The following is a 14,625-nucleotide window of genomic DNA, read 5'->3' on the forward strand; positions in this document are numbered from 1 at the left end:
AAATTTAATTTCACCACACTCAATTTATAGTGGATCTACTTGCTTCATGAACTACCTCTGGATACTTGCCATGGAAATGTTTGGAGAAACTTGTGCAGTTGAGCTTGACATTTTGAAGGCATTTGATTTGGTCTAACACAGAGAACTTGCTCATCAAAGTTTTTTATATGTTTTATTTTTAAGTGTGAATCCTATCCACAAAAAATTGTTAGCCTATAGTATATTAATACTGTTGATGGGCTAAGAGTCGCACCATCTGCAAGCTCTACTCTAGAGAACAAACAGGAAACTTTTTGAAATCAGCAGTCCTATAAGCAGGTGGGTGTCTTACACTAGGTGATAAAAATTCATCTTCCACCTAAAGACATTCACAAAATATTCATGCCTATAGTAGGATCAAACCCAGTTGAGAGAAGATATACTAACCTGGCCAACCAAGCCAGCAACTATAGCCTGTGGTTTGCTTTTCACTTTTTGTTATTAAATGGCTAATAGTGTTTTCTCTGATTTTTTTTCAGTGCCTGCATAGTTTTTAGATAACTGTGCACAAGAAATGAGAGATGTTTATGGATGCATTTTAGGTTTTCTTATGATGTGTATGGTTTGCTGCTGTACAACCTATGCAGCATAGAGAGAGAGAGAGAGAGAGCAGTGGACAGACACAATGGTGGTCCAGTTTCCTCTTTGATTGTTCACTGCACATCATGAGGAAGTATATTAGCAACTTGTCTTTTGTCTATCCAGGGGAGGAACCCTATGCTTGAAGGCATTATCCCAACTATTGAACTCTGATTGAAGTGTAATAGTCTTCCATATAAATGATGATAATATACTATTCCTTGTACTCATTTGACAAGACTGTCAGTGCTGTTAACATCCCATTCATAATGTAAATAGTGATCTCCATACCCCTCCTTTTGACAAGATTGTCCTCACCTCATTCTTCAGTGAGGTGAGGATAGCTTCATTGCTACCCAAACTCAATTCTTCTTTTCCATTCAATATATATATATATATATATTAATGTTCATTTTTTACTCGGTAGAACTGTATATAAAAAAGGAAATTAAATGACTTTATACCGAGAATGACAAATTTATTTTTAAGATACAACTAGTTTCGTAGAAATACAACTTCTTCAGGTATCATTGGTAAAGAGTAAAATAAAAATAACAGACACATGAAAAAATACATTAACAGAACTAGTATAAAACAAGTACATTTAAAAGGAATGCGTGCTAGAGTTCCAACTGAAGTTGATTACGTGCGTGAGCTGGTATTAGTGCACCAGTATTGGACAGTGGCAATGTGCGCATCAGAAATATTATAGCTAAGGCTGTTATTAATATGAGATAAATCAAGTGATATGTGATATTTCTTTAGATTCAATTATTCTCCTTTACAGTTCATCATAGCACACATGGATATTACAGGTTTTTTGCCAATCAACGATGTGTTGGTGGCCATCATCTGCGTTGACGGAGAAGAGAACGTGGCTAGAGAGAGCGCTGGCTCTGGTTCTGTTGTAAAAAATGTCTCTTTGATGTTCCTCCATGCGTAAAAGGATGGATTTAGAAGTTTGGCCATAATATGGCTTGCCACAATCACACAAAATTTTATAGACTCCTGGATACTGAGTAGGAAGATGTTTCATTTTAGATCTACTTAGTATGGAGTGAAGTTTAGGGAACGTAGTGAAGCAAGTTCTAATGTTGAATTTCTGAAGCATTTTTGCCAGTTTCGGGGTGAGAGAGCTGATGTATGGTAACGAAATAAAACCTAAACTTCGCTCCATACTAAGTAGACCTAAAATGAAACATCTTCCTACTCAGTATCCAGGAGTCTATAAAATTTTGTGTGATTGCGGCAAGCCATATTATGGCCAAACTTCTAAATCCATTCTTTTACGCATGGAGGAAATCAAAGAGACATTTCTTACAACAGAACCAGAGCCAGCGCTCTCTCTAGTCATGTTCTCTTCTCCGTCAATGCAGATGATGGCCGCCAACACATCGTTGATTGGCAAAAAACCTGTAATATCCATGTGTGCTATGATGAACTGGAGAGAAGAATAATTGAATCTAAAGAAATATCACTTGATTCATCTCATATTAATAACAGCCTTAGCTATAATATTTCTGATGCGCACATTGCCACTGTCTAATACTGGTGCACTAATACCTCACGCACGTAATCAACTTCAGTTGGAACTCTAGCACGCATTCCTTTTAAATGTACTTGTTTTATACTAGTTCTGTTAATGTATTTTTTTCATGTGTCTGTTATTTTTATTTTACTCTTTACCAATGATACCTGAAGAAGTTGTATTTCAACGAAACTAGTTGTATCTTAAAAATAAATGTGTCATTTTTGGTATAAAGTCATTTAATTTCCTTTTTATATATATATATATATATATATATATATATATATATTTAAATCTTAGTTTATTTTTGCTTCTCTTCAATAATAGTTAGGTCCTTGGACAAGATTGGATCGCTCTCTCTCTTTTCTCAGAGCTGACATTTAGCCTTTCCTCTCATAAAACATGTCATATCATAACATTCTCAGCATCCAAAAAAAAAAAAAAAAAAAATAAATAAAATAAAATGAAAACTTTACCTTTTTTGCTCATAACATTACTTTTCACCTAATTCTGCACAAATCCAACCATAGAATACTGTTCTCACATTTAGGGGGGGGGGGATGCACCAAAAAAACCCTAAAGATTTTTGATGCTGTCCAAATAGGGTTATTTGATTGATGATTGTCATATAGCCTCACAGTCTGTTTGTCTTTTATGCCTCTTCTACAGGTAATTTCATAACTGTGCTTCACTGAACTGGCATCCATCATTCCTTCTGTTTCCTCGAAACCTATAAAGATATATACAACAGCTGCTTATCTGGTCACAGGCCACCTGCAGCTTGCTGAACCATCTTCTGTTTCTTTTCTTTTCTTGGTGAAGAGTATGTTTAAAAGAGTGGAAAGTGTGAATAGGGCCAAAGAGGCTCCAAAAATGACTTAGGATAGAATGACAATGCCAGTCTGGTTATTTATGAATGTTTTTAGATGGAAAACAATTTTCATTATCTGGAATGGGATCATCATTGTGCTTATTTTAGGCCACAAATTTCTCAAAGATGCATCATGACATTTTAGTCTCTAGACAGGGCTCAAGATTACCTCTCTTATTCATCCACAGTACTTAAATGGATAGAATTCATATATAAAATTAGTAAATGCTTGTATTATAGTATATAAAAATTGCTTCTCTGCAAGTCACAAAGTTTTAAAATTTAGATTAGCTTTAATCTCTTTTCCTAGCCTCCCATTCAGAAATTGTTACTGTTTTGCATAATGATATGGAGGTAGCAACTAAACTAAATACCCAAAGTCAACATAAAGAGAGTAACAGGTAAGAAGATTTAGCAATGAATTTATCTTGTAATTATTTATTATTAAAGTTTATTTTTTAATACTTTTTTGTTTATTCACATAATATTTTTTATTTTATGTGCTGCATGTTTTTTGTTCAAAAATACCATTAAGATAATTTTTTTAATTTCAATTACTTATTCAAAATTGGTAATTGAGATTCTCTTTCAAACACACATGCACTTACACAACATAACAGGAATACAGGAGAGTGCCCCCTCCCCTCTCTTCCTTCCTGAAATGCATATTTGAAAACCTTGTACACATACTAAATGAAGCTGGATGGTTGCTAATCTTTTTTTTTTTTTATTTTTTTATTATAATGGATAGAATAACTGATGTAAATTGTTGCTTAGTCATCATCATCAAATTCCTGCCATGTACCCTCAAGGGGTGTACAGGACATGATAGTACTACATGAAAAATTTACATCATTACTAACTTCCTATCTACAATTTTCCTCCAAATCAGTCTGTTACTTGTCAAGACTCCAACATTACCAGACCTTATTTTTCTATCATTTAAGGCACTTTGTACCGTATCAATCCACCTATATCTTGGTCTTCCTCTGGGTCGTTTTCCTGCCAACTTGGCAGAGAATTGTTTTGCTAATCTTTCTCCGCCCATTCTGTTTAAGTGACTATACCACCTGAGATTAGCTCTGCTGATGCATTCCTGGATGCTGACAATGTCAAGTTCTTTCCTAATATCCCCATTTTTAATATGATATTGTCATTGATGGCATCTGTTCACGCCTCTAATCTTTCTCAGGACTCTCATATCTGCAGTCTCTAATCTTTGGTCAAGTGTTTTACTTCTGACCCAGCTCTCAGATCCATAAGTTAAAACTGGTTTGAACACTGTCTTGTATACAGCTCATTTAGTGTTCCGACTAATTTCTTTCTTATTCCATATGAATTTATTCAGTTAACTTCCTACCATACCAGCTTTGCTGATTCTGTTGTCTATTTTTATATTTAATTTACCATCTTCACTAAAAATCATGCCTAAGTAGCTGAAATGTTTTACTTGTTCCACAGGTTCTCCATTCACAACACTGTTGACATTTTCAGTGATTCTGCCTATTTTCATTGTCTTTGTCTTTTTATTGCTGACCTTCATACCATATCTATTACAACAGTTATTCAATTTAGTCAGAGAATCTTGCAAACTTGTAGCGGATTTATTTAGAAGTATAACATCAAACGTGTGGACAGACTTATGTGTTCGTCGAACATGTTGTTTATTATTTTAACGGTATAATAGAACACAGAAACTAAGTAAATAATTAATTTATTATAATAAATTAATTAGTTTAGTTTCTGTGTTCTATTATACCGTTAAAATAATAAACAACAAGAAGTATAACATCGTTCGCATAAAGCAAAGAGCTGACATTAACATCTCCAATTTTGATATCATGTTTAATACCACTTTCCTTCATAATGTGATCCATATAGATAATGAATAACAGAGGGGATAATGTACATCCTTGTCTCACACCAGATTTAACATTAAACCATCTTCCTGTACTTCCTTCAATTCTGACTGCTGACTTACAACTCAAATAAAGACTAAGTATTGCTTGATATAATGCCTTGATATAAATTGCTTGATATATATAGGAAAGAACTTGACATTGTCAGCATCCAGGAATGCATTAACAGAGCTAATCTCAGATGGTATGGTCACTTAAATAGAATGGGAGAGGAAAGATTAGCAAAACAAGTGTTCTCTGCCAGGTTGGCAGGAAAACGACCCAGAGGAAGACCAAGATATAGGTGGATTGATACGGTACAAAGTGCCTTAGACGATAGAAATATAAGATCTGATAATGTTGGAGTCTTGACAAGTAACAGACTGATTTGGAGGAAAATTGTAGATAGGAAGTTAGTAATGATGTAATTTTTTCATGTAGTACTGTCATATCCTGTACACCCCTTGAGGGTACATGGCAGGAATTTGATGATGATGATGATGATGATATAATGCCTCATTGACACCATATAACTGTAGCGTATTGAATAGCTTCTCTCCTGGCACCTTGTCATATGCCTTTCCCAGATCGACCAAACTTAAATACAGATCTTTGTTATATTCCCATGATTTCTCCACTATTTGTCGTAAAGTGAAGATCTGATCCTGATAGCCTCTGTTTGACCTGAATCCAACTTGTTCTTCACCAAGCTTTTCTTCCACAATTCTTCTCAACCGTTTCTCAAGTATACTTGCATATATTTTACCAGGAACACTCAGTAGGGATATACCTCTATAATTCTCACATTCAGTTTTATTTCCCTTTTTATATATGGGTAGTATGAGAGCTCTACTCCAATCATCTGGAATTCATCCCTCTTTCCAGGCCTTCTGAACTATACAGTGCAGCCACTGTAAGACTTTTATACCACCATATTTCAGCATTTCTGGTCGAATATCATCTACTCCTGCTGCCTTTCCACATTTCAAGAATGAATTTGATGGCTTTTATTACTTCAAGTATGGATATGTATTCCTGACTGCATGCCTGGTCAGTGTTTTTTACCACTGTGCTATCACTGCTTGTTTCATTTAGCAATTTCTCAAAGTAATTACTCCATACTTCAAGGATATCTTTTTGTCCCGTTTTCATGTCACCTTTATCATCTCTAACTCCTTTTACAGCACTCTTTTCTCCATTCCTAAGCTTCTTCAACAACCTTCAGAATGTTTTGCCATCTTCTTGATATATATTTTCTATGTTCTTGCCAAAGACCTCCCATGACTTTTAGCTAGTTTTACACAGTGTTTAGATTTCTTACATTTGTCTCTGTATTCTCTAAGAGCATAAGCTGACTTATTTGCCAGGAACTTTCTTCTTTTCCTTCACTGCCTCTTTAACTTTCTGTGTCCACCGTGGAGTTCTAATTTTTCTATCCTTGCAGACAACTTCAGCACATGCCTCTCTGGCTGAATCAATTAGGGTTTTCTTCAAGGCTTGTCACTGAATCTCCAAGGTTTGGTTCCTATTCTCAAACTCTTTCAGATTTCCTTCAATAATCTTTGTATATTTTAGTCTACAGTTCACATCTGAGAGCTGCTCAACTTTGATTCGCTATAAAACTATCTTACATGTCATTCTTTTCAATATGAAATGAATTTTTATCCTGCTCAAGACTAAATAGTGATCACTTCTAATTTCAAATCCTCTGTACACTCTGGTGTCCTGCACCAGGGAGAAAACATCACTATCAACAATAACATAGTCGATGAGACTTTTCTTATTCCTTCCCACTTCTCTCCATGTGAATTTGTGCACATTTTTATGTTGGAACATGGTGTTAGTAATAACCAATCCATGTCCTGAGCAGCAATCCAACAGGTATTTGACATTATTATTAGGTTTGCTCTTTTCTCCAAATTTTCCCAAAACATTTTAGTATGTCTGACAATCACTTCCTACTCTGCTATTTAGATCCCCAACAAGGATCAACTTTTCCTTTTTCATTGTGTCAGTAGTTTTCTCTAGAGCCTCAAAAAATTCCTCAACTTCTATTTTAGTAGAACCTTTTGTGGGACCATAGGCAAAAATTAGTCTTATTGTAAATAAATCTTCTTTTCCTTGATTGTCATTGCCTGAATATAACATTTTGTATTTATTGATCAGAAAGATCTCACCAGTTTTTGTCTTTTTTGTTTCAGTCACCCCTATTATGTCGATCTGGTACTTATTTAATTCCTCCGCTAGCACCATTTCTTTGCAATTCTGGCTTCTTATGTTGATAGTACCGATCTTTAACTCTGGTGATGTTGAGTTGGGGTGTGTTTTCAGATTTGTTCCAGTAGCTGACTTTTCGCTGTTTGCCCTGGTTCCCTGATAAAAACAACGGGGGCCTTGTTTAACTGGGCGACGCCCCAGCCGTCATGAAATTTCGTCATGTTGTACCATCATTTTGTGCATCATTTTATTTTGGTTTAGCCAATAGGAATATAATTTAGTTGGCTAAATCCCAAATTGCCAGCCCATCCTCGTTTGTTCAGTATCCAGGTAGATACCAACAGGGTGCATCACGAGAAGGTGAGGATTGGACATTAGGTCAGAAGCCCTGGTAAGTTCTCCACATTCCTTTAAAGGTGATGTAGAGATCTCTCAGTTATACAGCTTTGTCCTTTAAGCACCCCATTGTTGCTTAGTCTAATATTTGAAATTCAAATCTTCCTTTTTTTTTCTTTTTTTTTTTCAAAATCGCACATATTTTCTTTCTTGTTGTTTTTCAGTAATGGTCATTTCATTTCTTCTTTTTTTATTTCTCAAATTCCAACCAGAACATTGGGAGTCTGTAAATGCTTTCCATCCTCCTTATTTTTGCGATTGGTCTTAGTTCACAAATACTAATTTCATAAAGTTATTTAATGTTTAAACTTTTTGAGAAAGTAGTCAACTATTTTACAGATTTACTTTCTGAGTCATGAGTTTGGAAATATCGATTGCATTACCAGAATAGGTTAAAATGCATTCCATTAAAAAATAAGGTGAGAAAGCTAAAGGTTGAATTATTTTAAGGTAAGACTTGATGATCAATGTAAGTTACAATAATTTGATGGACACCAAATTATTGTATCTTACACTGACACACACACACACACACACACAAAATGAAATGGCTACAATTAATGAAGAAGCAAAATAAATAAATAAAAATATTACAAAAAATTAAAAATCCCATTATGAAACCAGATTATTAAGTGATACAAATATACAGTGGTTATATGAGCAAAGAATTAACCATTGCTTAGACAAACTAGAAAAATAAAAAAGAAAAGTAGAGAGAGAATGGTATAATATAAAAACAACTCTAAATACAGTAAAAAAATGAAGCCTAGGAAAGACCAAAAATTTATTAAAAAGAAAAAAAAAATTAAAATATGGATTGATGAACAAAATAATCAAAAAAAAAAAAAAAAGAAAGAAACATACCCCAAATGGTTAAGCAGTAAAAGATTTGAAGATGAAATAGAATAAAAAAAGAATAAGAGCCACAGGTAAGAGAGAGGTCTGAAAAGACATTAATAACTATAGAACACATTTATTTATTTCTAAGAACATGATATATAAAATAAGACCCAATCCATATAAAATTTGAGGCATCTCAGTTCAGATTAAAAAAAAAAAAAAAATCAGCTGATGCCTTTTTATTCCCATATAGGGAGTAGGCAAGGCCGTTTAGTCCTATCTAACTTTTGGAGACTGAGTGGGCAGTTCAATCTTCACTGGTACCCAATCAGAAATTGCTAGCCCAAGGCTAATCACTAATTAAGCGGTACGCAGTGAAGAGAGACGGCTCAACAAGTGCTGCCATCTTGTGGTCCCTTACCCTAACACAATATATTTAATGTCTGAAATAGTGTGGGTTCTACAGTCGATTTTCTTGAGTTTACGGGACGAAAAATCTGAGTTTCTGGGAGAAAAAACACTTGCCCATGTCAGAGATCGACTAATTCGAGAACTGGTCAAAAAAAGGCTTAGAAAAATTTCCTCCAGTCGCCGACTAGATTCGAAACACCAAGTCTTCATTTGTATGGTCAAGTGCCGTGGTGTGCAAATGCCACATCCACTGAGCTACACAGGCTCTATTAAAAGTAAAATAGTAATAAATAATAAAATTTTAGAAGTTAACTCTTTTATTTAAGTAGGATGCACAATTTCATTTGAGGATGCAAAGGATGTAAATATGAAAATACAGAATACCTAAAAATAACAGGTGTAATAAATTCTGTATTTAAACACCTGACCTGGTTCAAAAGCAGACTCAACTAAAAATTTGTAATACATATTTGTATTACAAATTTTTAATTGAGTAATTTTTAATGTTCTATAGAAGCAAGATTTGGACAATAAAACAAAAAGATTTTATTTGATTAGGGGAAAAAAAAAACAGCCCACACTATCCATTAACGAGACTGGAACCATAATAGGCCTAAATCCTTGACGTGCATGATAATAATGACTTTGACATATGCTTCCATATCTAAAGTAAAGATAGGGAGATTATTATCCTCTTTATAGGACTATGATTTTGCTGCATCTTAACTCTGTGCACTGATTTGGTCATCTGGGTTTCTTGGGGATGAAGAGGTGGTGGAGAGGATTCAGAGATGAGTGTCCAGGCTGGTGACAGGTCTGTGGAATGCTGTGTATGGGGATAAGTTGAAGATGTGTGGGTTGCAAAGTTTAGTTGATAGGCAGAAAAGAGAGAACTGGTTCTCACCTGTGGAAGTTGTGTGAAAGTGAGGTTAGTAAGGGTTTGCAGACTAGATTTTTTGCATGGAGAGTGGTGAGTGAGTGAGTGGAATGGATTTGCCATAATTTGTTATGAATGCTCTGACAGTGAATGAGTTTAAGGAGAAATAGGATTAGTTTTGTGTGTATAAAAGTTAGTGTGGTCTCCTATGATGCTTCTCCGGACTCCATAGAGATACCCATGATAATAATAATAAAAACAATATCTAAAAAACTTAAATAGAGATCTTTGTTATATTCTCATGATTTCTCAACTGTTGGGCAAAGTGAAGATCTGATTGTGACAACCACTATTTTGCCTGAACTCAATTTGTTTGAACCCAAGTTTCTCTTCTACAATTGTTTTTGCTTCTTCTCAGATATGTTTGCATAAATCTTATGCAACACTCAGTAGGGAAATTCCTCTGTAATTCTCCATTTGACTTTTCCCTTTTAACAAATGGCCTATGAGAGCGCTACCCAATCATTCATAATATGACCTTCTGACCATGCCGTCTAAATTATGCAGTGCAGTCTCTGTAAAACTTTTATTATGTCTGTATATATGAGCATTTCTCATCAAAATCTACATACTCCAGCTATCGTTTCAGGTTTTTGATAGTTTTTTCTGCCTGAAGTATTGATATATATATATATATATAGTCCAAATTGCATTCCCCTAGGTGTATTTTACCATTACGAGGGTGGTCGGGAAAAGTTCTTGACCTAACAATGAAAAAACGAATTTATAATTTCAAAATTATTTTTATTTTTCAACATAATTTCCCTTAAGACTAATACATTTATTCCAGTGGTGCTCCAGTGCCACTGGAATAAATCCATTATCCTGTCCCTCTAGTGGTTCTCAGTAAGATACCACTCTACAGCTCTACAGCTGCAACCATCTCTTGATTTGAAGAAAAAGCTGACAAGCGAGGAAGAGTTTTAATTTTGGGAAGAGATAGAAGTCAGAGGGAGCCAAATCTGGGAAATAGGGTGGGTGTTCCAACAATTCATAGGGTAGATCCCTTAATTTTCCCATTGCCAAAACAGAACACCTTTGTGGGCAGGTGCATTGTCCTGATGAAAGATGATTTTTTTCTTCTTCAAACTGGGTGTTTTCTCACGAATTTTTTTGTCTAGTCTGATTAAAAGATCGGAATAATATTCCCCGGTTATTGTTTTACCCTTTTTAATATAATTAATAAACAAAATGCCTTTAGCATCTCAAAACACCGATGCCATGACCTTTCCTGCTGATGGAACCGACTTTCTCTTCTTTAGTGCTGAACAACTGGCTTCTATCCACTGTTTTGACTGCTGTTTGGATTCTGATGTGTAATGGTGAATCCAAATCTCATCCATAGTAATATGCACAAAATCAGTTTTATTCTTGTTAAAATGCTTCAAGCACTGTTCAGAGATTTTCATGCGAGTGCATTTTTGATCTGCTGTGAGCAAGTGTGGCATCCCATCTTGCGCATAGCTTTTTCCTTTGCAATTCTTCATGCAAAATATATCCTATACGTTCTTTTGAAATGCCTATAGTCTCAACAATTTCACGCACTTTGACTCGCCAGTCATCCAATACCATATCGTGGACTTGATCAATGATTTCTGGTGGTGTTATACTTTTCGGATGTTCTTCACGGGGATCAACCTCAAAGCTGGTACAGCCATGCTTAAACTCTGCAGCCCATTTTGTAATCGTCGAAAACGAAGGAGAAGCCTATAAACTTTTATGAAACTTTGAATGAATTTCTTTTGGCGTTAAACTTTTTTTTTATAACTGCACGATGCTCAATTCAAGGGATACGGACAACACCTTTGCTTCAGACAGCTGTATAAAACAAACTACTTGATAGAATAACTTGCATTTTCACATGGATGCTTATGACAGATGTCTCAACTTAGAAAAAAAAATCTTGCCAATAGTGTTGTCATCTATGGCTGAGGCCAAGAACTTTTCAGACCACCCTCATACGTCACTTCTTGCTTTGTTTAGCAATTTTTCAAAGTAATTCATATCATCTCTGATTTCTTTTACAATACTTAACTCTTTTCTCTATTTCTAAGTCTTTTCAATAGCCTGCAGAACCTTTTGACGCCTTCCTGATATTTATTATTATTATTTACAGATACCTCCAGTTAATTAAGGACTTATTGAGAGGGGCCATACATCACCCATATCAGCTACCATACCTTATTTTAAACTGGTTCTCACTAGATGCATGCACTACATCAACAAGTTGTTTCAACTCACTACTCTATGAGAAAAAACTCTTACTGTCACCACTTTTCTTGACCACACTCAAACTCAGCTTCTACAGATGCTGCTTATTTTCTGTCCATTTTCCATATAATAAAATATGCAATCATGTGGCATCCCATAACAGCGTTTCAGAATTTACAGTTTATTAACATATTATTCCTCTTTCTGCTTACCAGTGTTTGCAACCCACATACTTTCAGTCTGTCCTCATCATCTATATTCCATAATCCTAATATCATATTTATAATTCTTCTTCACATCCTCTCCATAATTTCTTCATCCTGTGGGAACCTGGAAGGCCATATCTCTGCACGGTAGTCCGGGTACAATTATAACAAGGTCTTGTGAAGAGTCAAAATGACCTCCTTATCTTTGCACATCATTTCAGCATTACAATTATCCACTGAGGTTATATTTGTAGTCTTAGCTTTATGACCTTTGAACTTGAACTTTTCATCCACTGTAACTTTGAGATCCCTAGCCTCATCAGTTTTCTTCAAGTATAATATCACACATATAATTTTGCTATCAGAAATCTCATCAAATCAAAGTATATAATACATTTTTGAAAATTATGGAGACAGCTACCGTGTTTGAATAAAAACTTTAGTTTAATAACTAAAATCTACATTTGATGTTTCGACCTTTATGTCAAGGTCATCTTCTGGAGCATACAACTATACACAAACAACAAGCTACACTATAATCAAACTGGTTTGTTAAAGTTACTGGCCAACTGCTACAACAATTGTTGGCCTGACCTCTGGTGAAAAAAAAATAATAAAAATAAATAAATAAAATAAAGTAAATAAATAAATTAATTAATTAAAAAAAATTATACATCAGTGCTAGAGTCCTATTATTAGTGTTATCTGTTTGTAGAAATACATTGGGTGCAACAACAAGCTTATGTATCTATCTATATACATATATTAACATCATGATTATAAATGTACATTCCAGCCAGTTGGTATGGAATGGTTTCTAATACTAGCTGAAGTTTGGCTAGAGTCCTGATTTATGCTGGATCTTATATATTAGGTAGGCTGAATATGTGCCATGTTTTTGTGAGGTTTTTCTGTATGGTTTTCTTAATGTTCAGGACTTTACTAGTTTCTAATCATATTTTATCGGCTATATTGTTAGGTAGGGACCTGATGCCTCTTTCTGTGTGGTAGATAAAATCCATTTTGTTTACCTTTTTAGGTGCTATTGCATAGTTAAGTCCTTTATTCAGTAGCGTAATTTCACCGCTGTTCAGGGTGTGGCTTGATAGGTTGATCACATGGTTCTTGCTTGCCGGTGGTTGGTTGCTCCTTGTCTCCCTTGTTTGTTGTTCATTGTTGGTGTTTATCGGGGAGGAGGTCTCCTGATTGGATGGATTCCTGTGATTGGCACCATATTTTGCCGTTGTTTCAAACTGTGGAATTTGGTCTTGAGTTTTTCTTTATTCTTTTCCAGGGTATATTTGGCCAAATTGTCAGTAATTCTTTCAAGTACTTGTAGAATGTCTGGATTAATATAGTTTGATAGTTCAGATTGCAATTTTGAAACCAGATTTTGGATTTTGGCAGGCTGTTTGGATCTGTTCTCTGAGCATTGCTTTTTCTGTTCTGAGCATTTCTTTTCTGGCTAAGACCGACAGTCTGGGTTAGATACGTTGACGTGTTCGCGATCCGGCCGCACAGGCGACAAACGCTAAACACATTCCTTAGCCACCTGAACAAACAATACGAATGCATACAATTTACCATCGAAATCGAAAATCAAAACTCGCTCCTGTTCCTAGACACACTAGTCACACGTCTTCCTTCAGGCAGTCTATCCTTCACAGTCTACCTAAAACCGACACACATGGGCCAATACATATATGCTAATTCATATCACCATCCATCACAAAAATATGGAGTCATTAACACCCTTGAAAACAGAGCTACAACAATTTGCTCTAACCAGCAAGCCCTGAAACAAGAACTAAAAATCATCAGCGACACATTCATAAATAATGGCTATAACAAAAATAATATTAATAAAATACTCCATAAAACAACAACAAAAACGAATCTAGATTACAGTAAAACCATAGCCATCCCATACATTAAAGGGTTATCAGAAAAAATCAACAGAATCCTACAACATTATAACCTGAATGCCACCTTCAAGCCACCCACTAAACCATATTCAACTCCTCTAAGGATCCTCTCCTCCTATTGGCACATCCTGGAGTCTGTTGCATCCGCTGCACCTGTAACTTACCATACATTGGTGAAACAGGATGGACAATCCCTATACATAAGAAAGAACACATTAAACATAACCATTATGGTGAAGCAGGCCTCTCAGAGCACACGCTCAACACCTTACCCCAAATCAACCGGAAAAGCACCTTCTCTTTACACCATACAAAAACCTGGTATGAAAGGAAATTTAAGGAAGCCTCCGAAATCCTGATAAACCACCCAAATATCAACAACAAAGATGGCATGAAAATTCCAAGGATCTGGATAGCACACATTCAGCCTACCTAATATATAAGATCCAGCATAAGTCAGGACTCTAACCAAACTTCAGCTAGTATTAGAAACCATTCCATACCAACTGGCTGGAATGTGCATTTATAATCATGATGTTAATATATGTATATAGATAGATACATAAA

At 35.2% G+C, this 14,625-nt stretch overlaps 1 protein-coding gene across 2 annotated transcripts in view; it reads left to right on the forward strand.

Moving 5' to 3' along the window:
* Ns4 (Nucleostemin 4) overlaps positions 1–14,625 on the forward strand; it is a 186,507-nt gene that overhangs the window by 13,384 nt on the left and 158,498 nt on the right. For both annotated transcript variants that reach the window (XM_090404747.1, XM_090404748.1), the window contains exon 3: positions 3,328–3,418. In XM_090404747.1, coding sequence (XP_090260873.1) covers positions 3,328–3,418 — 91 coding nt within the window. The remainder of the gene's footprint in view (positions 1–3,327; positions 3,419–14,625) is intronic.

The sequence above is a fragment of the Typopeltis vanoorti genome, chromosome 15 (genome assembly GCF_054136105.1).
Source record: "Typopeltis vanoorti isolate ZY-2024b chromosome 15, IOZ_Tvanoo_1.0, whole genome shotgun sequence".
In the NCBI taxonomy this organism is placed as follows: Eukaryota; Metazoa; Arthropoda; class Arachnida; order Uropygi; family Thelyphonidae; genus Typopeltis; species Typopeltis vanoorti.